Source organism: Simochromis diagramma, unplaced genomic scaffold (genome assembly GCF_900408965.1).
Source record: "Simochromis diagramma unplaced genomic scaffold, fSimDia1.1 OVJJ01000618.1, whole genome shotgun sequence".
Classification (NCBI taxonomy): Eukaryota; Metazoa; Chordata; class Actinopteri; order Cichliformes; family Cichlidae; genus Simochromis; species Simochromis diagramma.
Window position 1 is genome coordinate 7,733,879 of NW_024387423.1, and position 25,647 is coordinate 7,759,525.

A 25,647-nucleotide genomic window follows, 5' to 3' on the forward strand; every position below is an offset into this window, starting at 1 on the left:
ATCTGGAACATATTGTTGTTATTATGAGCGGTGGAAATTGTCCAGCTGCCTACAGAAGAAATGTACGGGATCATATGGTCAAAAACCGCAGAGTTGTTACTCTCCACAGTTAAAATCCACTCTCTCCCTATTTTATCCCCCTCTCCGCCCACACACACACACACACGTGTGCACACACACAAAGCTGAGATGGCCTTTCTATATAAACAAATAGATGCAAACAAGGACACCCAGCAGGCACATGCACAAATCACCCAAACGCATCGCAACACATCCACACATAATTAATGCTGACATAAATCAGCTGCCCAATTTTTTCTGTTGGAGTGTGGAACCACTTTTTTCCGTAATTCCACAAAATGATCTGCTGTAATTTATGGTGTGTTTTCCACCAAGGGGAGTGATACCGGGTTCTGGCCAGTAAACGCTGCTCTGCCATGTTTATTTTCATTTCATTTTGTTCTGCCTCTACTAACACTTTACCTTGGTGATTTAAGGAGGTTAAGAGTGGTTTTGGAGTGCAACCAGCTGGCAGCCTGTTTGCGTGCATGTATCTTCCAAAGCATTAAGCTACCAGTTCCTCCCCGTGTACTGCTTCGTTTCTCCAATCTGCAGAGCTCTGGTAGCAAAGGTGGGATAGAATAACTTTATCTTCGATGCATGCTGCACCTGTCATCTCAGCATGTTCTGTACAATGTCGATATAACTGGTATTTAAGTTGATTACAGTAATGTTGAATATTTTGCAAATCACCAGCAGTTATTATCTCTTTCCTATCATTTCTGATGTCTTTGAAACAGGCCTTCTTTGCTCTCAGCTGATGTTGTTGTCTTCTAAAAAAAAAAGGACAACAACATCAGCTCTTTGAGGAATAACATTGAAAACCTTCAGATTAAATAAATTAGTAAATGAGATCTCACACTCAAAAAACGAAAAAACTCAATAGAAGCATTATTTTGGGGTGACTGAAATATATTAAATCAAAAGCAATTTGTTTAGATAGTTAATCATTACTGAATGTGTACCAGTTAAGTCAATTTAATTTGACCAGTTTTCATTAAATGTAACACTTCACATTTTATTCACATAATACAATTAGATAAACATTTTACATGTCATTGATTGGTTAGGAATTTGAGCAGATTTTTTTTTTTTTTTTTTGTGGCTGGGCAATAGTATCTGTCTCTTCCAAAACGATTACAAATGATCAGTAAATCAGTTTTATGATGTCGTACTGCTACGGTCTGGGTTTAGTTTGGTTCGTGCACAAAAACAACTTGATTATGTTTAGAGAAATGTGATGCTACAGTTTCAAATAAGCACTAATCAAAGTGTTGGAAGGAAGTTTCTTTATAGGAAGCTGCCTAATGCAACCAGCTTTGGCTTATTTTGTCTGAGCATGTGCACATGTCATTGACTGTAAATAAAAGCAAAGTGAAGCCAGTGCAGAAGTGTCTCGAATCTGCATGCTTTCTAATGATCAGTAAGGGGATACTCCTGAGAAAGTTACCACACTTCTCACTTGATTTACGACGTAAAGACGTTCATAATATATCCATAGTCATAACTGCTTTTCATTCAGATTATGGTTTATGGTCACATTTAGTGTAAAATAGAGAATAAAGAAGAGTATGCCTTAGGGCAGGGGTATCAAATATATAATCAGCCCTGCAAAGGGTCCAGTCTGACCATGCATTGTCAGAAGTGAAAAATGGAACATTAAAAGTAATTCCACATCTAACCTAATGTTACTAATGATGGTTGCTAAGTAGCAAAACTCTACATTAAGGTTTCTTAATGCAGCTCAGGAGTTCATCACCTGCTTTGCAAACGAGTCACTCATTGAGTGAAAATGACATGAAATGCTACCTCCTGTTGTATAGAGAGTGGGAAGTAGAGTAAAATGTGTCTTTTACTTTGCATTACGATTTCAGTGCTATTAATATGCTCACTCTGCCTCAGGTGTCTTTTACTGGTGTTTCGTTTTACTGGCCCATCCCACTTAATACAGTGTTTTATTTTAAGTGGGAAGTCAGAAATTGTGACTGGAACTGGAACACCACCTTTATGCAGTGTTTCCTGACAGGTGATGTGTTCAGCACTGAATTCTATATAACCATATTTTATGGAAGAACTTCCACTCCACTATCAATCAGCCTTTAATGAAAAAAAATCCCCTCACACCTATGGGATTCCCAGGTACTTATAGCGGTCCTCGATGTCTGCAATGTTGCCTTCTGGTAGTGTGATCCCCTCGGTTCTGACTACCTTCTCTCTGTTTGTTACCATCTGACTACACTTCTCCAGTCCGAATGACATCCCGATGTCATTGCCATATATCCTCATGGTATCGTTCAGTGAATCGATATCTTGTTCACTCCTGGCATACAGCTTGATGCCATCCATGTAGACGAGTTGGCTGACATTTGGATCCTTATCCCAGGCTCCCTCTCTCCTCTCTAACAGGGTCCGATGGCCTTTGTCCATCTCTCTGGTTCTCGCTCCTGGTATGCTGGCTTCACCTGCTTTTTATCTATGGTATATAGGTGTATCTATCCTATGTTATCAGGATTTCTTGATAAATCTTTTTTTTCTTTTAGTAATTTACTGATCATTTTACCACTGATGTAATTTATACTTGTTGATAATAACACATTTATAGACTAAACCCAACAGTCTCTCACAGTCCTTTAATGCTAACCAAGCCTTTAAGTAGATCGTAGCCCTAGGCCTCTTTTTCCACTGGAAATATAAATGTGTTGTCTTTTAAAGAGGTTCACTAATTTGCCAAAACAACTTACCAGTGATTTTTTTAAATTCATTTTCAATTTGTGGAGAAAGTATGCACACCTAAAACTAAAGTAACATTACGTCTCATAATACTCTAATAGTTAATATGAGACAAGAATGGATCTGTGCCTCAAAAGAATAAGACAACGACCAGTAATGATTAAAATCTAAAGATGCCTGCCTTGCAGTGCTCTCAGGCCCAGAAATAAAAGCCTAAAGGGACTATTTCTTAGTTTGACAGGTAGAAGAAAGAGTTCATTAATGTCACACATGCGATACAATGCCAAATGCCACTCAGCCACTCAGTAATTGTCACTCATCAGTCAGCCAGTCAATCCCTCATTCTGTCAGCTGCGTTAGCCAGCTTGTCAGCACCCAACTAGCCCATCAGCTAGTGAGTTAACCAAACAACTGAGATAAAAAAAATAACATGCAATGAGCCAGTCAGTCAAATCAGATCCCATGTAGGTTAAGAATAGTTTTCCTAAAGGAAATCTAATTAAGCATGAAATAGAAAGCTGGAGAAACAAAAAGCTGCATGAACCATGTCTGGAGCACAAATGCATGTGAATGTGTGTGTGAGTGAGTGAATATAGGAAGATATGTATCTGAGTGTGCGTGTGTATGCAGGCAGATCCTGGAGTTATTTTCTGTAATACCCCCAGTTTCATTTCAGGTTTGGTTTGAGTCCAGGTGGTTGGCTTTAATGTAGTCCAGATGGGAGACACAGAGAGGAGAGTGGCCAGATTTTTCCAGAGTTTCGGGCGAACCAGGGCTTTGCTAATAAAAGCAGAGGAGATTTTCACAGTTCCGCAGACAAAACCTTGCATTCTAATTCTCGAGGGAGAACGGAGAGCGAGCGAGACCGCAATGTTATACTTTGTTTTTATTAAAGGAGGTGATTGACAGCTTGGAGAGAATTTTCCAGCATTAAACCAGGGGTCTTATTGGAGAGGACAGAGCAGAGAGCACAGGGACCTGGCGAAGCAAAGCAACGCTCTGGCAAGCTGCTACTGACTGAAAGCTTGGCTTCTTTTCTGATTCTCTCTTTCATGCCATTTCTTTCTGTCTCTCTTTCTGAGCAGAGGATTGCTATAGTCTGGATGTGCTCCTCCTCGCTGCCACACCCAAACCTGCTGTCAAGTTTTGTTGACCTACTATTTATGTTTGTGGAAAAAAAAACCTTTTCGCTTTCTTCTTTTTTTTTCTGATTAGTCCTGTTTTGGTTTTTATTTCTCATCTTCCAACTAATAACTGTGTCTAGGGTGCTCTGAGTTTTAGTCTGGGGAGAGCTATACGTGGTCACAGTTGGATCTGTACACGCCTGCTTAAAGCTAATAAAACCTAAAGTGCCTCCTGATTCACACAGCCTGTAAAAGGATGAAACGCTTATTACACTTGCAGCCCAGTGTGTGTGTGTGCAACTTAGGCAGCTTAGGGTGTGTCTCAAACTCCCATCTATCTTAATATCCATCTAACCCAGCCCAGATCTAGTAGAAATGTCTGCATAGGTCACCCACTATTTCTGTTGGTCGAAAAACTTAATGCAGGACTGAAGGAAGAGTTAATGAACAGTTAACTGATATTCGGGCTTTGTTTTGGTTGATAAGATTTTATAGATTTACCCGAGATTGTCAGCTGGCAGTGATTTAGCCTGTGCTTGGTTAAGGTTTGGCTCTGTTTTCCAACCCTGACAGCGCAGAATTATTCTGTCAAATGGACACAAATCTACCCTTAACGCTATTTTAGTGCAGGCGAAATACACACAATATACAGAGCAGTATTAAGGCTATCTGCTTTTGTTGTTACTGTCAAGGTTTAAAGTTTGAAAGTCCATTTGTTAAGTGTTCAGCTGTACCTGGCCTGTCTTTGGTTTGATTTAGTATTTTCCCTTGCAATTATGAGCATATGGGTCTGCACATTTAAATTGCTACCATGAAGCCATAGCACAGCAGCTTGTGTCAGTGTTCCCAGTATGAAAATGAGATCTTAAGCAATTTCTCATCAGCCTCTAATGTGATCTTGGTTTATTTTCCTTTAATTTCCTGTTTCTTCAGTGGTCTTGTCAAAGGTTTCCTGTGTTACTACTGTCACTGCAGAGGGCCTTTAAGCATCTGGTTATCAAACTTACAGTACAGTAAATACATAAACATACTAGTATGTTTTATATGGATCACTCTTTCTTTCTCGTAAAACGTAATTCAATTATTTAGCGCTGGAAACATTTGCTAGAGAAAGTTTTTTTGACATCTTCTTCCTTATGGATATTGTCCTTTCCCTAGATTTGACCATAGCACGGACTTTATTATTATGTTGTATGTGAGGTAATATAAATAAAATAAATAAATAGTTTAAGGATGCAAAGAGAGAGGAATTAGATGTAATCATGTTGGCTGGTGGAAAGACAGCCTGAGACATATCCATATGTGCCACTGATGCCAAACGTAGTGTTCAACATTTTACACATACAGCTTCACTCCAAATGCTTCTGAAATTCTTTTCAGATGTTCAGCCTGAGCTCAGTGCGATAAATGTTTTTGATAAAAGCACCTACTGTAAGATCTTTAACCTGGAACAACTTCTTATGGAACTGTGAGTAGGTAAAACACCATGCACCTAAATACACCAATTTAAACACAAACAGGGATTTCTTGAGTTTACAATTTGTTTGTTTGTTTTTTTAACTCTAGGTTTCAAACTTTTTTCTTTTCTTCTTTTTTTCCCCTTTTTTTCTTCTTTTTTCCTTTTTTCCTCTTGTTTTTTTCTTTTTTTCCCTTTTTTTTCTTTTTTTTTTTTTTCCCTTTTTTTCTTTTTTCTTTTTCTTCTTTTTTCTTTTTTTTTCTCTTGTTTTTTCTTGTTTTTTCTTTTTTTCTTTTTTCTTTTTCTTTTTTCTTTGTTTTTTCTTTTTTTTTCTAGGCTTCAAACTTACATAAAGCGTTCATCTTGTTAATTGTCAGTTCATGTGATACATTACATTTCAGATGCTAAATGATGTATCAGATGCTTGTTTTGTTGAAAAAAACAATACAAACTATGTTATTGTAAAAGTTGATGCCTCTGCTAAATGGAGGTCACATATTCATTTCCTTGCTACCGCAACTAAAGCAATAGTTAAACTATTAAAACACAATTCTTAAAATAAAAAAATTCTCTTAAACCAGTGTTAAAGTTCATTTTTTAAAGAGACATCTGTATTGAGTCTAGACAGTTACTAATGGCATTTTTGAAAAGGGTGGAAAATGTGGGATCAATGGATGAGTGCAATGGAGAAACAATCACTGGCACTAGACAGTGCATCAGCTTTTGTTGTCTGACCTTACCTGACAAGGCAGCAGAGGGAAACAGCAAGCCTTTTAAATCTGAGAAGTGTTGAGGAGATTGCGCAAGACTCACAGCTTTGCAGATGATGAGGAACTGTGGTTCTCTGGTCAGCCGCAAAGTTGTTTTCGCTCATTCTGCTCTCATTTTCACGTGTTTTTGTGGTAAGGTGACTAAATATGACTGATGATTGCAAGAGTGATGCACAAGTTAAAAGATAAACATTTGGACACCTTAATTACCCTCTTGTTGGGGAAAAACACATTCACACACATTCACATGCAATTATATAGGCTTCCATGGTGGTATCCTCTTCAGCAGGAAATGTCTTTTTAACAACCAATTAAAGGTGAGCCAGGCTGCTAGCTTACAAGAGGAATGTGTACTCTGAGGACCTGTCGAAGAGAAAAAGGGGGAGAAAGATTCATTGTGGGGGGGGCGGAGATACAGTGAGAGGAGGCATTAAGAAAGCTAGAGAGCCGAACAAGTCCGGGATTTGGCACTTTCGCAGGTGTGCACAACAGGGGGTTAGAGGAGGAAGGAGTTTGTGTACCTACTCATACGTGTGTGTTGGTGTGTATGCGTGTGTCAGAATGTTTGCAAGTGTGTGGAGCTGCCAAACTGGCCACCTGTCTTTCCCTCGTTGTAGTTTTAGTGTTTCCTTTCATCCGGCCCGCAGCAGCACAGCTCCCACTTGGAGCAGTTAGCCTCCTGCCGTGTGTGTGTGTGTGTGTGTGTGTGTGTGTGTGTGTGTGTGTGTGTGTGTGTGTGTGTGTGTGTGTAGCTCAGGTCCCACTTGGGTTACAAAGACTAATGTTCCTAAAGGTGCATTTCACTCTTTCCTCCACATTTTTATATCTTTGTTCTTTATGTTTTATTGAGACAGTTCAAGTGGAGCCAGGAAGTTGGCCAACATGCTCACCGAGCACAAGAGGACACCAGAGGAAACTTGTGCTCCAGTGTCAACAGGAGGTCATGCTTCAGGAAAAGCACTGCTACCTGTGCATCTTTAATTAATAGGCCTTATTCAGCTGGGTACCATCTGAGTACAAAAACATGGATGAGTTAGAATAAAAAACAGGAGGTGCTTCTCGCTACTTCACTGATTCTCATGTCATGATTGTTGATTAATGTAGAAAAAACCTGGTAACGCTTTTGAGAGAACGGCCAATGTAGCCACTTGTTTTTAAAAAAAGATTTATTTGTCAATAAATACCGTGATAAACATTAATTTGAGCTTCACAAAGCTTTATTTTATGGATCTACAGACTGACACCTAGGGCTTAGAAAGCTTTTGCATAAAACAGTTTTTAGGGAGGTATGTTGAAATAATTCCATATGTGACATGTTAAGAGTTGCATTCACCAACATTTTTTTACAGTATTATCAGCTGTGTGTCACATGACACTAACAGTAAGAAACGCAAACCTTTGGGAGCCTTGGCACATGTTAGCATCATTGGTGGGATTACTGCAAACTGAACAACGTAGAGAAAACCAAATCTATTTCACCCAACTAGTCCTGCACACTTTGTTATAGAAACACCATTCATACATCTAATATCCAGTGTGTCCAGTGAACATGGACAGCTATATTGGATCTACCTGTGGCCTTTTCATTAGGGACGCCTGTGTACATACATATGTGGCCACTCTATTAGGTACAGTTGTGTGCTTTTTAAAATGGCTTTATTAGTTACACCTACATCAGCGCCATTTTATTAGGGACACCTTATTAGATACAGAGGTGGCCACCTTGGTAGGTAAAACTGTTGCCAGCCACTTTGTTTGGTCCATCTGTGAAAGTCACTTTATTAGGTACAGCTAAAGTGTCTAATAAAGTGAGCAGCCATAGAGGAACTTGATAAAAATGACGGGCCATGTTATTAGATACCTTGTATACCTCTGTATGTCTGTGTACCGAAGTGTCCTTCTTCCCAAATTTTAAACCGCAACCCACACAAGAAAATGCACTGCAAAATGTCCAACAGCAGTAAAAATCCCACCAGTTTCAGAAATTGCATAGTCTAGTTTAGCATATTGTTTTGGTCATAGAATTTGGAACCTGGACACTTTCAGTATCATTTTTCAGCTGTTTTCAGCAAAAACCTGGGAATATTCCACTGCATCTCACAGCCTAGCACTGAATGGCAAACGTTAGCAGCTATCTGGAGAACTTAATATAGTATTTAGTAGCTTAAGAATATTTCTCTCTAGAGATGGTAGAAATTGAGCTCAAAAGGAAAGTGTATATTTGTTTTTGCATTTTCTGGGTTGCCAGAAAGTCAAAATGAATTAAACCTCATGTTAATCTTCCGCCCTGTCTGCTGGGCGTTTGAACTGCGAATTGTTTTACAAGTTGAAATTATATTACTAGTTTTTTGTTCATCAGTATTATGTTTGGAGCTTTCTGTGCTGCACCCAAATGACCATAAAAATCTATAATTACATGTTTTAAAAACATAACCTTCTATGGTTCTTTTTTCCTTGTCACTGAACGTGGAAGAGGAGATGAAAAGCATCCAATATAGCATTTAATAATAGTGAAGTGAGAGCTGATTGGGCAGGACAATGTCTTAATATTGAAGCATAATGCTATATGTTTGGGGAAATTAGTTGAGTAGGTTTTAGGCAGACATTTTAACACTAAAACATTTATAGGAAACATTTTATTTTTCCTACTAGCCAAAACAACTTGTGTCTACGTTAAGTTGAGGGACAGAGCCACTCGTTTCTACCTGTTCGTGTTTCTAAAGCAGAATCTCTGTGGCGATCGCTTTAAAGTCTCTTTGGGCTGGTTTCCATCTTTGCTTTGTGTTGTCATGTTTGTGTTCACATGTAAAAACTAAAAGAAAGACAGTGTGTGTCCTCATTAGGATAGGGCTTTGCGTTGGTGTGTGGGACTGTAGCCACACATCAACACAAATAAAAATGTAAACTGCAAATATACATAGACAATAAAAAGAAAGCTCTGACTGCAGTTCCAAGGCCATAAGTATTTAAAGTTTTTGAATTTTACCTTTAATTTAAGACGTTTAACAAAGCTACTGCAATAACTGTTTAGAAATTACAGCCATTTTTATGTGTAGCCCCTATTTTCACAGGCTCAAAAGTAACTGCACAAACTAAAATAATGTTTAAAAAACTATACTTTTCTTGATTCTTTCTAATACTTAGATGAAAATCTCTTTCGGGCAATGACTGCCTAAAGTCTAGAACTCAATGATGAGTTGCTGCTTGTTTGTGGGTCTCTCTGCATTCATTTTTGCATTTACTAAATGAAAAGCATGCTCTGCTGGGTTGAGATCAGGCGTCTTACTTGGTCGTTGGAGAATATCCCATTTCTTTGCCTTGAGAAACTCTTGGGTTGCTTTTGCAAAATTTGTGGGCCGTGAGATGCCATCTGATCAGTTTTGCAGCATTTCGCTGAATCTGAGCAGAGAGCCTTGTACACTTCACAATCCATCCTGCTACTTCTATCAGCAGTCACATCATCAATAAACACTAGTGGCCCGCTTTCTCTGGCAGTCATACATGCCCATACCATAAACTTTCATCCACCATGTTTGACAGATGATGTGGTATGCTTCAGCTCATAAGCTGTTTTTCTCCTTCTCCGTACTTTTCTCTTCACATCATTCTGGTTGAAGCTAATCTTGGCTTCATCTATCCAAAGATTTTTTTTCGCTGTCGTGCAGACTCTTAGATGTTTTTTGGGAAAAGTCTAATCTGACCTTCTTGTTTTTGAGTGTAATCAATAATTAATAGACATCTTTTGATTGTAGACTTTAATAATGATACACCTCCTCAAGAGTGTTCTTGACGTTGGTTAGTTGTTTTTCTAAATCACTGAAATGAATTTTTTTTCCCGTCATCTTCCACTTTGGCTGTCTTCTGTGGTCCTTCCAGCCTTTTGGTGTTGATGAGCTGGTCAGTGCATTCCTTCTTCTAAAAAAGTACCAAAATGTTGATTTAGCCACTCTCAAAGTTTTTGTTATCTTTCTGATAGGTTTATTTTGGTTTTTCAGCCTCATGATGGTCTCCTTCACTTGTGTCAACATCTCTCTGAGCCTCATATTGAGTGTTCAAGTGAACAGCAACCAAATGCAAATTTAACAGTGGGAGTCAACTCCAGATCATTTATCTTCTTAATTTGTCATGAAATAACAAGGGAACAGGCCATGAAACCGCTTGTCAGTCAGTCATCCAATGAACTGTTTAAATCCTAAACAGTTAATGCAATATTTTGTGAAAGTCTACAATCATCAATCACATATTGATTGTTTGATTTCAAACAAACTGCGGCATTTGACGGAAGCATTTTTTAAAATAAAGAGTCAATGTCCAAACATTGAATGAAGTGAAGTGTAGTTATGTTTTATCTGAATCATCTACTTTAAGACAAATGGTCCATACCAAAGCCGGTGGTGCCGTAAAAGCGTGCAAATTCCAGCACAAACTCTATTTTTTTTTTTATAACTTCAGCTATCAGTGTTCATATGCCAGATTTCCGTGGGGTCATCTCTGTCAGATCATTATAGTGATAATAATAAGAGTCAGTCGGTCTTCCAACCTCCGGTTCACATTGGTCCAAAACCGCCCACTTAAATAAAAAGCAGTTTGCCCTCTCAGCTGATCTGTTTCATCAATATAAAATACAGAGATCATTAGAAAGCTAAGCTATATCACAGATCTTCCCGTGTGTGCAAATGTGCACGTCCGCTCACACAGTACATCCATCTGTTTGTGCATATGTAAGTTCATCTGCGCACAAACGTGTGAACGGTCATCTGTGTGTATGCTAAGTTGTGCGTGCGTAGGCGTAGGGGGAACCTGATCTGGTCTGTGTGGGAGGAACCAGTCCCCCCCTTTAGTATCCAGACAGACGGCCTGCTAGAGAGATCAGACTGTCAGACTAACTGGACCAGAAGTCATTAGGACATGCTAGACACACAGAGCTTTTTCAAAGCTATTGCTTCCTTTTAAAAAGACAAAAAAAAAAATACCCCAGCAGTAAGATTATCTACATTTCATCGGCTCATGATAGGACTAAGATCTTTAAGACAGATCTTTTTCTCAGAAACCTATAAGCAGCAGGGACCACTTATTTTGAATCCGTGTCCTGAGATTTAGTCTTTTGTCATCCCGCGTTACGTTTTAGAAGAAAAAAACTCGTAGGGCATATCAAACAACTGTATTTTTTGGTATAAGCGATTATAGGCTTTGAAGCTATCTTTAATTCAGATTTTAATGAACTTTCAGACGACACGTTTCTCTCCTTCATCACCTTTGTGAGTTGTTTCTTTAAAGTGCGTGTCCTCTAAAAGACATCCATCTGGGGACATATTAACTCTAGAACTGGCTGTGAGTCCCCAGTAGTGATATAATTTGGGGGTGTTTGCAAGATCTGACACATGCACACACACAAAATAAATCAGCTTTGTTTTTCAGCACCATTTCCACTAAAAGCTGTTTTTTGGCAGTGGAAAGTGGCATTTGAATTTTTTGTTAGTTGTTTTCCTTCATCGGGCACTTGTCACATTGTAGGAAAAAGCTCGATAATTGGCACCTCAGTCGCAGAAACAGCTTGTTAGCGTTGTTAAAAAATAATTTGGGAACACCGAACTAGTGCAGCACAGCGGTTAGCCTCCATTAAAAGAACAGGCTCAATTTACATTTCTTTTAATGGTGGAAAATAGCTTAAGAAATTCTACTGTTATATGACTTTGGGACACCAGTGGCATTATAAGATTTTAATACTCTTCATGCAGGATAATATATCACCCAGATGATGCAACATTTTCAGGTAGCCATAACTTCTATCCGCTGACCTTGAAGATAATGTAGGAAAAATGTGTAGTAGTCACAGGAGAAAGAAAAAGATAAATTATTATTTTAAAAAAGAGAATATGCTCAAAAATGAAGGGCAGAATCTACATTTTCCATCACAGCAGTTGCCAGACTGGAGGAGATGCTGTATGAAGGTGATGGAGGACACAGAGTCAGAAACACTGGAAAAGGCAGCAGAAAAAATAAGAAAACAAGTAGATGATGTATGGATGCATCAATAAAAGGACAAGTTCAGAAGAATGTAGCTGGTGTGGGGCTAAGCACACTGGAAAGCCATCAACAACCAGACTCTGGGCAGTGGCACTCCAGGGAAAAGAGAGGAAGAGCAGAGGAGAAGAGAGAACAAGCATGTGGAAAGGTAAAGAAGAGGACAGCAAAGGGACAAAGGCAGATGTCCAAGTAGCCAACCTGCAGATTCAATTTTGCTCATTTTCCTCCCCTCTCCCTTTGCCTTGCCTTTTTCTTTCCTCCTTAAGCCTCTGTTGCCAACCTCATCTGCAACTTTAGTCAGTCTGAGCAACAGCAGCACCAACTAGAACCGAGTTCTCGAGGAGAGAAGGAACAAGCATGTGAGAGAGAAAGAGAGCGTCACAGGTGAATAAGGGTAATTAGGTTTATGTGAGCTATGGGATCAGACAGAGAGGAAGTTCCACTTAATTCTCTCCACCAGCCACAAAAGGATAATACAGCATTGATTTGCTATTAAAATATATCTGCAGCTCACCGGAAAGTCACGGTGGAAACTTCTACAACGTTTATTGGTTGGGACTGGCAAGAATTAGGAGAACATTTTAGAGTACAATCTGTTTAACATACCAGCAGCATATGAATGAAATTTAATCCCAGATATACAAACAATTTATTGCTCATCTTGAGTTAAGTTCAACTCTCAAAAATGATTATTAGAAATAACCAATGCCAACAATGTTCCAGCATATTTTTGTGATGTCATATAGCCAACGATTGTACCTCAAAACGATGCACATTGTTTGTCAAAAAAAAGTCATATAGCCGTTAAATAACATAGTTTCATTATATAATGTTATGTCACATAAATATACATTTATACTTCAGTTTACACATTAATAACACACAGCTTTTCGGGAATACAAGTTTATGAGTGTGTTTTCAGATCATGTGCCATAAGTTCTCAGAGTCACTGATACAGTCAAGAGTCTTTTATAAGTGGTATTAAGAGGTTCTTGGTGGTGTTGGTATGCATGTGAAAGCCATTTGAAAGTTCTCAAACTCTAAAAAAAATTTTTTTAAAAAAAGGTCCTTTAACAAAATGCAAACTTTAGTTAAAATGTTCCTGGAAAATCCTGGAAGTGCTACAAGGAGTCCTTCAAAAGTCTTTGAGTCTGGTTAGTCTTCAAGTTGCAGTAATTTTAAAAATCGCTGTAAGCAAGTGATGAGCATTTTATCCACGTGGCTCGTGTCGTCGTTGTTAGCTCCTTATGGCGGTCTTCCTGTCTCTGTCTTTATTCTGCAAGAGACAGAAACAACATCTCACATCATTGACGGGTTCACTGAAATCAAACTGAAACAACAGTTTGGGTTTTGCTCTCATGAGTTAGAGCTGGAGAAAACTTAAACGGTAGGTGGAAAAAAGGCTAACTGCCATCTAGAAGATTGATTCTTTATGGATGTTGTTGGTGTTTTTACTTGATATATTTCATAGATTTCTCAGGAGGGTGGCTTGAGAAAGTCTTCCCTCCTGTGAGACGACTTTATCTGTCCAGTCTCACAAATATAAAAAACAATTTGAGGTAAGATCAAAGAAACAAACTTCTTAATCGTCATTTTATGAAAATTTGCCAGTTTTGATCGAAGCTTTCTCTGGTTTCACTAACACAAGTATACTTTACGTTTAATGAATTTATTCAAACCATATTTCATCACAGAGGCTCTAAAGAAGCCCAGCAATTTTACAGTAAAAAAAAAATCATAACAGGTAAAAAAGATGATTTTTTTTTTTAATGTAAACCATAAAAAATGCACTCAACAATATATGGTTTCGTACTGGAATCACTGGCACAGCAAGTTCATGTGGTTTTAGATGTACTCTGCTTTTAGTTGATGGGAGAGTAAATTAGCCTTGACTGCGTGCAGTAAACTCACATAAACACATTCTGTAATGTAGCACACAACATTAATTGTGGTGGCAGAGAGAAATGAGCTTTTCTTTAATACTATTACAGCCTGCAGATTGACATCATGAGCTGGTTCATGACAGCAGAGCATGATGATATGCTTCTCATTTATCTGTGGTATCAGAGCAGGAGGCCCTGATTTCCTGGCTGGTTGGGAGTCCTTCGCTATCTGGCCAGGAAAATAACATCACTTTTTCCCTCTTCACCTAACTTCTTCTCAGCTCACTTGGGCCATCTACCACTGGCTTTTCAGGCAACAGTCAAGGGATTTTATTGAACACACCACTGAGTGATATGCAACACATATCATCCATGCTTTTGTAAAAAAAAAATTTAAAAAGGAGAAAAAAGACTGATGTTTTAAGGATTAACTCATAGCTGACAACGGATCTTTGTTATTTAATTCTTCAGCTGAAGAATAAGGCTACCATTATCCCATATGCTAATATAAGCACTCATGTCCTCTCCTGACTTTTCTCTACCCCCTCTCATATCATCTCAACTAACCCCCTCTGCCTCCCACTTTCCTTTCCTCTCATCACGCCGAACACCTGTTACACATTTCCTCTCAGACGGCGCACAAGGTGTAGGTGTTCGGAAAAATCCGTTTGCCTGAGATCAACATAGGTGGGTTGGTGGTTGGAAGGGTATCAGGCGGTAATCAAAGAATGAGATCATAAGACTTGGACAGGAATTGGTACTCCCACTGACGGAGGTGAGTGAGTGTGAGGAGACGCAGAAACTGTTGTTGTCAATCCTTCCTCCAGCTGGATCAGCAGAGGATCATTAGATTACACTGCAATTGAACCATTACCGTTGCTAGACATGAATCATTACCACTGTGTTACTGGCTGCGAGTGCAAGTATGAGCAACACCAGCGTTATAATTTAGTATGTAGTAGCCACGCTTAAAAGCAGCTACTTCATGTGACCAAATGTGTCTTATTTGTTCTTCTGTTGTCCTGTTTTCAAAACTAAGTAGATAGTAGATGAGATATTACTAGCATAAGGAAATATAAGAACATCAATCAGCACATGTAGGGTTTCCTCATTTGTAAAGACCATAGAGGTCTTTCAGCATTAATCCTAATGCAAATAAGCATATGTTTACCACCATTTATACTCTCAGTTGCCTTCTGGATTGTTTGTACCATAAATAAATAAGAGGCACTTATATCATATTAAGAGTTTTTTATGACCCAAAGACAAAACGAGTGGGAGAAAAGGACAGAAAATCCTTATTTTGTTGGTGTCCGTGGATCCCATCTGTAGATTTGCTCTTTTTTGCTGAAGAGCGCAGTTTTATAATTTATAGTAAATCTCTTGGCTGTGATTCGTGGAGCGCTGGGGGATCCCCCCACATTAAGAACCCTTGCTTCAGGCACAAATCCATTCCTAGTACAACTGAAGAGTCTTGCTATGATCACCGTAAAAGATTACACAAGACTAATGATCTGCCTCAAATTATCTGTCAGTTTAACCATCTGACATGACATGTAGTCTTGCTCAGATGTCTATTTTGTGTCACTTACAGCCTGGAAAAACCTCAGCTTCATTGACGCTGTGATCTCATTGTGCTTGTTCCCTTTCACAAACCATCAAAACCATCAGTTGGAAGACAAAAACGCAGCCATGCTCCTGGGTGTTTGTTGGAAAGCAACGGGGAAAATTAAAGGCATTTGTCAGTGGAAGGAAAAGTACTTGAGGCAGTTTAGAGTTAAAGTGGGTACGTGAGAAATTTCACTTGAAACCTGTGTGTGAAAATTGGATGATTTCCCAAATTACATCAAATTACAGCGGAATCGGTAGGAATCAGCCCACGTCTCATTGTTAGTGCTCCGTGACAGTTTAGAGGCACAGCTGTAGCTGGTGTAGGCGGTTCAGCTGGAGTGAAACCGGTTCAGTCAAAACAGAAGGTGGAGGGGATTTGGGGAGGGGGGCTTTAAGGCCGGCCTGGTAGTCAAAACAATCTCCTGAAGACTAATAGGGCATGCTCGGATGACATCTCTGCTCTCTCTTTTCTCTTTCCAAACAGGCTCGCGCGCACACACACATACCGCTGTCTTCCCAGGAGGCCGATTTGTCTGACATTAATATGATTACCTGCTGATGTTTACTTTAGATATGATATGATGATACTACCAAACTTGAACAATATTTTTGGACCAACAAGGAGAAAGCAGCCTGTCTTAACCCTAATGTGAAGACAGTAAACACTGTCTTCACAGCATCTTATCAAGTCCACAAATTCAGTCTTTAGTATTGTTTTTCCGAAACCCAATCCTGCCGTTCCTTCACCTATAACTGGATTTTCCATTCTCTTTTTTTCCTGTGTTAAGCTGTTCTGTCAAATACAAACATCTAATTTAGTTTCTGGCTGCACGAGGACAGGAATGACTGGTTGGAAAAAATAATTTCTACTTGGGCACTGGCCCGCAATCGTATAAGGAGATTGGTATTTAACCATGAAATGAAAACTGGTAATATCCTTTCAGTTTAGCGAGTGAAAGTATGTGTATGCGTCAGGGCCTCTGGTGGCTTATAGAAGCTGTAATTTCCCCCATAAATGATCATTAATTGATAAATAAAACATAAGAGACTTCAATTAAGTGAAATAAAACACAAAATGAGGCCCCAGTCTGCCACTACGTGACTTGGACACATCGCAAATTCATGTTCATTGCATCTTTGCCAGTAAGCATGGCTCTTGATTAATCTTAGATTGCCTAATTAGATGCTGCTTGCACCAGGCAGCCACACATGTACTTTATTTTCCCCAGCATTTTAAAAATCTGTTTTAATGACTCCATAACAAGCCAGACTTCATTTTCACTAGTCTCAGATGACTTAATTTTGCTACATTATGCACTAACCAGCGCTTGATCATCAGTGCTAAGATGTAGACCCTAAAAAAACCAGTATGTCATTAGCTTCAGTACATATTGTTTCAAGGAACAGCATAAATCCTGCTTTGTCGCTGTGTTTCTCTAAAGCCTGGCTCGACTTTCTGTATTTTTGCTTTAATTTGCTCGGTGAGCGGCCCTTTCCCCAAAGACCGAATGGCTACAGAATGATAGTTTTGCTAATAGATTTTGTTAGTTATCTGACCCGGCTTCTTCTGCTGGTGTTAAATTAGGATTTAACTGTTTCCATCTGTGCTGAAAATATACAGACAGGTCCACGCTCGAGGGCACACACTCGTACACAAACTCACACACACCGAGCGTGGCTGAGAATACATTTAGACGCTGCCATCAGCGCGTTAGCTGCCTTCGATGCACCTCATTAGCATAGCGAAGCTCTTGCTCACGAGGCACGAAAAACATTCCCTCCAACTCAACGCTAGCATTATCAGCAAATGAGGGCAATTTAGTTTTCATCTATGACGTTCTACCGAGACGTCGACTCCGTGCACAAAAGTGACGCAATGCTTTTTTCCAGTGAAAACAGACTAATATCCAAATAACTGCAAAAACCGCAGTCATTAGCGCGGCCCCGCACATGTCCTATGCATGCATTTAAGCCCTCTTTAGGCCCATGGTTCATTTGATCTCTATAAAGAAGCAAAGTGTAGTTTGAGCACAGCCTAAAAACCAACTGTCCAAACTGGAGGATAAATAGCTAAGTTGATTATCCCGCTGAGTCGTTGGCTATTTCTCTTTCTCTCTCTCTCTACTTCTCCATCTCTGTTTCCACAACTTCCTGCACACCATTAGTTTAGAAAGTGTTGAAAACGCAGTCATGATCCAGAACTCCTTAACTAAGTAATCATATTTAAGACTTTTTTTTTTTCTCTTTTTTGCACGCTGTCTAGAAGTGGTGAACGGCTGTCTGGTTGGAAAGACTAGGAGGTAGGGTGAAATGCTTTTGATAAAAGTGTCTGAGTGCGGTGGTGTGCTGTGTGCCCACATGTGTGTGTATATATATGTGTGATTGGTGTGGGCGTGAGCGTAAGCAGGGAGGGCGTTTCACAGTGAGTGGTTTCCAGGCTCCTTTAACATCACCATCAAAGCCCAACGTCAATGTGTTTCTAATAGCAGCCGCTGAATTAAACACTGGCTGTATGGCCTCAGCAGAGGATAAATCATTTACAGAACAATTAGCTCATTTGTTGCTCCGCTCTGTGCTGCCAATGACTTCCAGACACAGAGAGCCAGCCAGTGTGTGTGTGTGTGTGTGTGTGTGTGTGTATCTGTCTGTGAGTGTGTTTGCAAGGTTGCTGCTTAAGACACATTAAAAAATTCACTCTAGATGTGTCACTCACATCCGTCTCATGCAAAAACAAATGCAAGTGGTCCTCGCCCTCACACCAGCAGAGAAGAGGTGTGTTTCCAGTTGCACAGTGAGATTTTAGTGCCCCCGTCTCTCCATCCACATACAAAAATCACCATGCATAGTTGTGCTGCAGCCGAGATATAAATCAGAACCGTTTGCGATATCAAAGGCAGAATGCATTGTCTGCTTACGTTTGCTTTTTGATTTCCAGAAATTCCAAATAAATGACCTCCGTTGAGTGCGAGTAAAACTCTGGGCCGTGCCTTAAAACGCTTGTAAACGCATCTAAATTTAACCATTTCAAAAGAAGCGCTGGTCTATTTACACCAACCACACCATAAGCACCAGAGCAGTTATATTTTCACCAAATTTTTCTTTCATTTTTTTTTAAATTTTGTTTCCGAACATAAGATGTTGCTTTTAATTAATCAGACGAGCTCCTTCGAAATTCAAATTATGGAAAACGCTTGGGCACGTCACATCCAGCTTGAAAGGAGAATGCAGTGTGATTGCTCTTATTGGCAGACGATCTGCTATTTCTATTTACTTTAGCCCTTTGAATTGAATTAACCCGCTCTCTGTTTCGGGCCAAAAGAAATAGGCCACAGTTGAACGCTGCGGACTAGAGACAGACAGATTAGCACATTTTAAAAGATGTTTGTTTTGAATCACGTTTTGCATAAATTCAGATTGTAACTGCAGCAGACAACCACCTCGGCACTTTCACCATCACTGAAGGTGACCTCTACCAGATATTGACTTAAGACAATAAAGAGCTGATGATTATAAAAGCTGCCACTGTGAGCTTCTCCTGTCACATGTTGAGTCCAGGCATCTGACAGTTGCACTGACAGCAAAGAGCCTTTGCACAGGATAGCTGCATCAATCAAGTAGACAGCACGGGGATTTGAGCTGTGCTCGGCTCACCTCAGTTGTCTGTCCTCAGTATTGTACATCTCATTTACAGATGTAGCCATCAAGCATGTCCCCCCCCTTTTTTAAATCCAAGTATCAAAGGCACCAGCATGCAAGAGCTGCTATCCACTTTGTCTTTGCCAAACTGCGTGTGCTCCACCCCTTACACATCAGATTTTTGCTGTGATATATATGAACATTCAAGGAGGTATTTGGCATCAAAACAAAAAAGATACTGAGAGTAAATTTCACAAAGTAGCTTTTCATGCTTCACCTGACACTTTAGGGCATCAAGAGAGAGATTTTGTTCTTTATGTTGGCATAAAAAATTAAAAATAGATACATTTTTTTTCCTGACAAGCCTCTACTAAACCTCTCGAATTTTTCAGACGACTTGAAGGTGGGTGAAAATTTTTAACCTAAAATCTGACAAAAAGAAAAAAAAAAAAGACCCGTCATTCATCAAACGGCTGACATTTGACGACGCAGCGATATTGAGAGGGTTTTAATCATGTTCTGTATCATTTTCAGGAAACTCACCGTAAATGAGTGAAATTCATTTTAAAGCTCCTTAAGACATGTGTATAAAGAACCGACACATAATGAAATCCCATCACTATTCCTCCGACTCTGTAAGATGTAAAGCGTAGCACTCCGTGTGCAGTAGTCATTACTAACAACACTGTTTGTTTTGAAACAGTTATACAGTATTCACACACATAATAAGAGGAAATGAGCGTATACTTTTCTCACTTTCGCCCTCTCCGACGCTGGAAAGAAGTGTAACTGAAGCAGCTGGTCTAAGCAGACCTGACAGCTGTGATGAACCTCAATGACCATAAAAACATACAAAGAGAGCACTCAGGACACAAAGTCTCATTTTACCTTCACAATCGTTTCCTCTCTGTAATCACCAGCACCGACTCTGCTCTTTAGCCCACTTAGACCCACTGTAGCCACTTTTCCAGAGAAAACGAAATGCTCTCAGGTTCTGCCAATCAGAGGAGGCCAAATGAACCTCATTTTTCTCCTAAAATATATTTTAGATAATTGCATCAATTTAATTTGGAAATTGCACAATAAACATTCAGCGTGGATACATGAGCCTCTTTGCACTGCGTGTGCCGATATGATGGCGAGGAGGAGCACTGGAGCCTGGTGGAGTGATGTTATTATCACTCCACCAGGCCTTTGTTGAAGGGTCCAGCTAACAAGTCCTGTTCTTGTATCCAAAGCCCAGCTCAGCTTATTCCTGTGTGCCAATACAGCTTAACTTTAAACATAGCCACACAGTGTATGCTGTACTTGTACCCACACAACATCCTGCTGCTAACCGTCTAACTAACCAAGTGAAGATTAATCCACCACTGAAATTAGACCAAGAAAGTGCACCATTTAACATTTTTTTACTGGTTGTATGCGGTAAAAGAAAATGCAATATAGAGTAAAAAAAAAAAAGATCTTCACATTGTGATACTGATTAGCTACTAAATTCACTTTAAGCAGAACTGCAAAGACATTATAGTTGTTTGTGTGTGATTCATAAAACTGTTTGCATAAACCAAAACTAAGCAACCATTTCTACACCCTTGTGCTAACTCATCTTCTGTCTCCTCGCTTGCGATTCTTCTGGATTCGTTTGGGGAAGTCAGCCAAGTACGCTTGACGCAGCGTACACAGCACACAGGGGAGAATAATGAGACTTTTCATTGAGCTACCGGGAAACATCATAACGTGACTGACAGTGTGTAACACAGAGTAAGCTGAAGTGTCTGCGCTCGAGTGTTTTGACATGAGAAATAGTTTTCTACCCAGCATGCATTTACAGGTCAGTCATGCAACCACAGCAGCGAGCTGACAGCAGCAGATAGTATTACAAAGCTCCTACTGGCAGCTCTGACCTCCATCAGGTCGATCGATATGCACAAAGATGGTGGTGGTGGTGTTTGAGGGGAGCCGGGGTGCACATGTTGAAGGTGAAGAAATGAAACAGAATGAGATGTTTGTGAGGACAAAGGAGGAAGTGAAGGAGTCAGCGAGGACAGACAGGTTAAAAAAGAAGGGAAGGGGTACAGGTTTCAGGCGAGTTATCTGCGAGCTGAGGACGTCTGGGTTTGGACGCTCAGGACGTCTAGTTTTTCACTCGCAGAAGTTTGGAGGGGTGGGGGGGGACACTAAGACTGCTGAGTCTCAGGTTATCCCCCAGCTAAAGGGTCTCTGGGTTGAGACACTGAGGAGGGTATTAGCTTTCACACACTGCTGGGGTAACGGCGGAGTCTGCCAGATGTCAGCCCCTTACCCATAAATCCTGCTAAATGGGCGGCAGCTATGGGCTGGGGGGGGGGAAGTCAACTCTTTATCATCTTCTGTAGCATTTGTCAAAATCAGAACTGGGGTCATATATATTTAACTTCACTCAGCTGATCCCTCATTTTCTGTATTTTCTCATCAAGCTGATGATTTTCGTCTGCGAGAGTGGCTTTGATTATGTTAATTTCCCGCGATGACTCAATCAAATATGAGCAGAAACAGGTTCGCCCTAAGGTGTAGCTTGTCCATTTTAATAGTTGTAGAGAAATGTAGATTTTTATCAAGATTATTGACAAAAGTGGAGAAGAAAAGTTGGTTGTTTTGGTTTTTTTTGCTCTAAAATGTTATCGATTCTCCACCTACATTTTGTCCTGTGACTTTCACTGGAACAAAGTAATTGCCAGTTACCAATTTGTATCTCTCAGGTCAATCTCGAGAAGTTATGATTAAAACCTTCTCGTATTCGGGCTGACGTCAATGCATTCTTGAAATTATACACATGGTTTTGGACGGATTTCACGGGCTCCTGGTCATAAATCTCAGTCACTGCATAAATACCCTTGTAAACTCTAAATTCATATTTTTTAAAAAGAGAGCAAATACAACACCATAGATGGGTTTAGACACAACACTCGTACACATTTAGTCTGGAAAAAGCCTGCGTGCTGTTTGAACCCAGCTCTCGGAGAGAAAAACAACCACTGCTGTGGACTGTAATGCTCAGAGATTTTCAGAAACCACCTGCTTGATTAAAACTAACCCCCGATGATACAATAACACTGAGTCCTTTAAAAAGTGGTTTTGCTTTTACAGTCCCTCTGGGCCAATCTGGTTTATGGGCACATTCACTGATCTCAGGTCAGCTGTCCTAAACCACCACACAGTGTTTCCGACCGCACTGGTCTTCAGCTAAATCTCTATCATTTGTATTTTGGAAAATTTAACAAAGACAAATAAAAAAAACGCGACTTTTCCCGCCATTTAGTTTTAGAGGATTTTTAAGCAAAAACGCACTTTTAACTTAATATTTTCCCCGATTTCCCTCTTCTTCTTTAACTGACTGAGAGTTCGTTATCCGCTCACCATTTTCCTCTGGTTACTGAGGCAGAAGGTACAGATGTGCTTGGGCTGCGCTGATTGGTCGGATCCTCGGTTGGGGGAGGAGCTGACATGGAAAAACGGCGGTGAGGGAGCGTGGCAGGGCTGTCCGTCATGAAGCCCTTCGCCCAGGAGCAGCACGTTACCCAGATGGCTTATGTAGCTGCTGGCCAAACGCAGCGTCTCGATCTTTGACAACTTCCTGCAATCATGAAAACAGTTGTGGTGTTGACAGAGGAAAAAAAGAAATTTGGAGGGTAACGTAAAGATATCTGCCTCATAGGATATGTTCAAACCTGCAAGAGAATGATGCTAGATGCTAGAATTTTTCTTCCCTGTTCGAGTTTGGAGAGTTTCAGATTAAAGGCCTAAATATAAAACCATCATTTATTTGGCTCTCCAGGTGGAAATCATTCTGTCCCTGTCTTATTTGTGCATGATGTCACAAAACAGTAACTCATGCAGGTCTTTACCTGTCTGCAGGCTCGGTGGGGATGAGTGTGCGCAGCGCTGTAAATGCTGTGTTGACAGAATTGGTGCGATCTCTCTCCCGCGCGTTGGCCGCGGTCCTCTGGCGATATTCCTTAGGTGGAGATGAGTCCGGGGGGACCAGTCTCGCGGCCATGCCCCCTACTTCTATCCCTCCGCCTCCTCCCCCGCACAGCTTCCTCTTCCTGTTCACCTTGATGTGAAAGGCAGATGGGGAAGACGAGGACAAGCGAAAGGCGGCGTTGGAGGAATTGCTGGTACGCTCCTCGGAGCCCGAGCCCTCGCTGCCGTTCTCGTCATCGTCTTCGGAGAGAAGGGCGATGTCGCCGTACAGGAAGCGGCCCGCGGGGGGTGCCGTGCGCAGCATGGCGAATGTCATCTTGGGCGCAACAGCGTGACAGTTACCGGTCAGTCTTGTGGGGGCTTCCTCAAGGCAAGGTTGAGCTGATGAAGCTTGTTGGCTGAAGCTGGTTGATGCTGACGGCTGCTGAAGGTGTCCACCAGAGCTATTTCCCCCAAAACTTCTCTTCTTCACAAAATAAATTAAGCCAGGAGAATCGGATGTTTCCCTTGTGAGTCTAATTTGCCTCAACTTGTAATCTCCCCTTATTGAAGTTGATCCTAAAGCAGGTTAAGAGGTCACGACAACTTGACCTCAGAGCACTCGGGTCATGGACAGCTGCAGGTTCCAAGTCCTTCTTGTTCTTTCTGGATCTATTCACATGCACTTCACATCCCAAAGATCTGTGTCTCCTGCAGCTATCACTTCAAAATAAGAATTAAAAAATCAGTTTATACTTGCATGTTGAAGCAAAAATTGGTCTCGTCTCTCATTGCTTCTCTGCGCGTCTTTCTTTGCCCTTCGCTTCTATATTTGCCCGTTTCAATTCCAGGAACGACTCTGCGCCAGCCGCCTCACTCTCTCGTGCTCTCTGTCCTTTCTCCCTCTCTGTGTGTCTCTGCTCCACATGTGCCTGCAGTCTGAGTGTTTCCGTCTGTCTCTGGTCTTAAAGCCAGTGGGAGGGCAAAAGGACTGCACTGCTCCTCCCTCTGAGCACTGAGGGTCCCTTGGCTGCTCTCTAGAAGCAGGCCGGAGAGACCGGAGGCAAGAGGCAAACCATCCGCAGGAGTTTGTTTTGGCTGCATGCTGATATGTTCCAGGGGAAATCCACCCTAAAACAGATCTTGCATCACCCACGGGGCCCTCTAAAATTTAAGAAATACGGTCGATGTGTTGGATAAAATGCTGTCATGTGGCATTAGTAATAAAGCTGTTATCTTGGACGGTACAATCAGATGTCAGGTTGATCTATTTCTCTATATTTTTTTTCTTTTTTCCACAGAAATGTGTCCAGAATCAAAGTTACCAAACTGTCTTTTGAATAACGACTGAATATCTTAAAAGAATTTCTGTTGTGTTAACTTGTTTTCAGTTTCTCACGTGATATGTTCTTCCTGGTTTCTGTCATTAGTCTGACAGGGCACGCTACCAGCAAGAGGTACAACTGGGTTTTGCGTTTGCAGGAAAAAAAAAATCATGTTTCGTTCAACCACTTCCTCGACTGCAGTAAGCTGTGAAGACAGAGTGGCGAGTGTGAGTGTTTTTTCTTTCCCTCCGTCTACATCTCTGATTTCATCCCGGGACAGCTGGCCGGGAGGCATCGCTGAGCTCATGGATGACGCCAAAATGTAGGTTTATCCGACCGCAAGACTTTTATCTGTACGAGCTGTGGCACTAAAGAGCTTTGCAATGTATCTATCCTCATGGGACTCAGACATTTAACGTGAATTTAAGGTTCATGCGATTGGAGATTGTAGTAGGAGAGCTGCGACTTTAAACTGCCTTCATCTATCTGTCATCCTCTCTTCGAGAAGGAAGTTAATAGTTCAAAACGAGGTACAGCAAAGGAAGCGGAGACAGAGGCGAGAAGACAGACACAAGTGGGAGTAAATTAGCAAGAGACAAGGCAAGACAGGAGCGTCAAAGTCGAATTGTTTTTTCTGCTTAAACTCTTTGTGATATTATTAGTCATGATCGCGCAGCTTAACTCTTATTGCCAAGAGACTGTGTGACCTTTATGTGTTTCTTCCTACTTTAAATGTACAGCGGTTAAAGGTTGACAACCTATGTAAAGCTCAGCTATGAAGTCTGTAATCCTCAGCAGTACCTCAGTGAAAACTCTAAACCCAACTGCCATTACTGGTATGCCTCTTTTGTGTAGATTGGCAAGAGTAAGCTGCTGCTGAAAACTAATAGCACAATGAATAATCTGTCAGAGTTACACAATGTTACAGTCGGCATTCATCACTCTCGATTTCTCTGTCTTTTTCCCTCTTCTGCCCATATTTCTCCCTGACTCCCCTCCCCTCGGTGTCCATCCCTGCCCTTCAATCTTAGTCGTGGTGTTTATGCTGTGGTGTTGAGTGAATGAACCAAAGCCAACGCTGGT

The 25,647-nt window shown here is 40.7% G+C and overlaps 1 protein-coding gene across 1 annotated transcript; it reads right to left on the reverse strand.

The window, feature by feature from the left end:
• Positions 1–12,696: 12,696 nt before the first annotated feature.
• Positions 12,697–24,198, reverse strand: LOC120722337 (basic helix-loop-helix transcription factor scleraxis-like). Its single transcript, XM_040013317.1, has 3 exons — positions 23,182–24,198; positions 22,694–22,910; positions 12,697–13,443 (listed from the first exon to the last, which is right to left on the reverse strand). Exons 1-3 carry the CDS (start codon positions 23,574–23,576, stop codon positions 13,405–13,407), a joined length of 651 nt encoding a protein of 216 aa, XP_039869251.1. The 5' UTR covers positions 23,577–24,198; the 3' UTR covers positions 12,697–13,404.
• Positions 24,199–25,647: the final 1,449 nt, after the last annotated feature.

What these genes read in the sequence shown, in the direction of transcription:
- LOC120722337 (XM_040013317.1), bottom strand. Translation starts at nt 23,576, where the DNA reads ATGACATTCGCCATGCTGCGCACGGCACCCCCCGCGGGCCGCTTCCTG. An exon ending in CCCACCGAGCCTGCAGACAG is followed by an intron (nt 22,911 to 23,181) that starts GTAAAGACCTGC and finishes TCATGATTGCAG; the next exon opens with GAAGTTGTCAAAGATCGAGA. An exon ending in TCAGTAACCAGAGGAAAATG is followed by an intron (nt 13,444 to 22,693) that starts GTGAGCGGATAA and finishes TGTCTCTTGCAG; the next exon opens with AATAAAGACAGAGACAGGAA.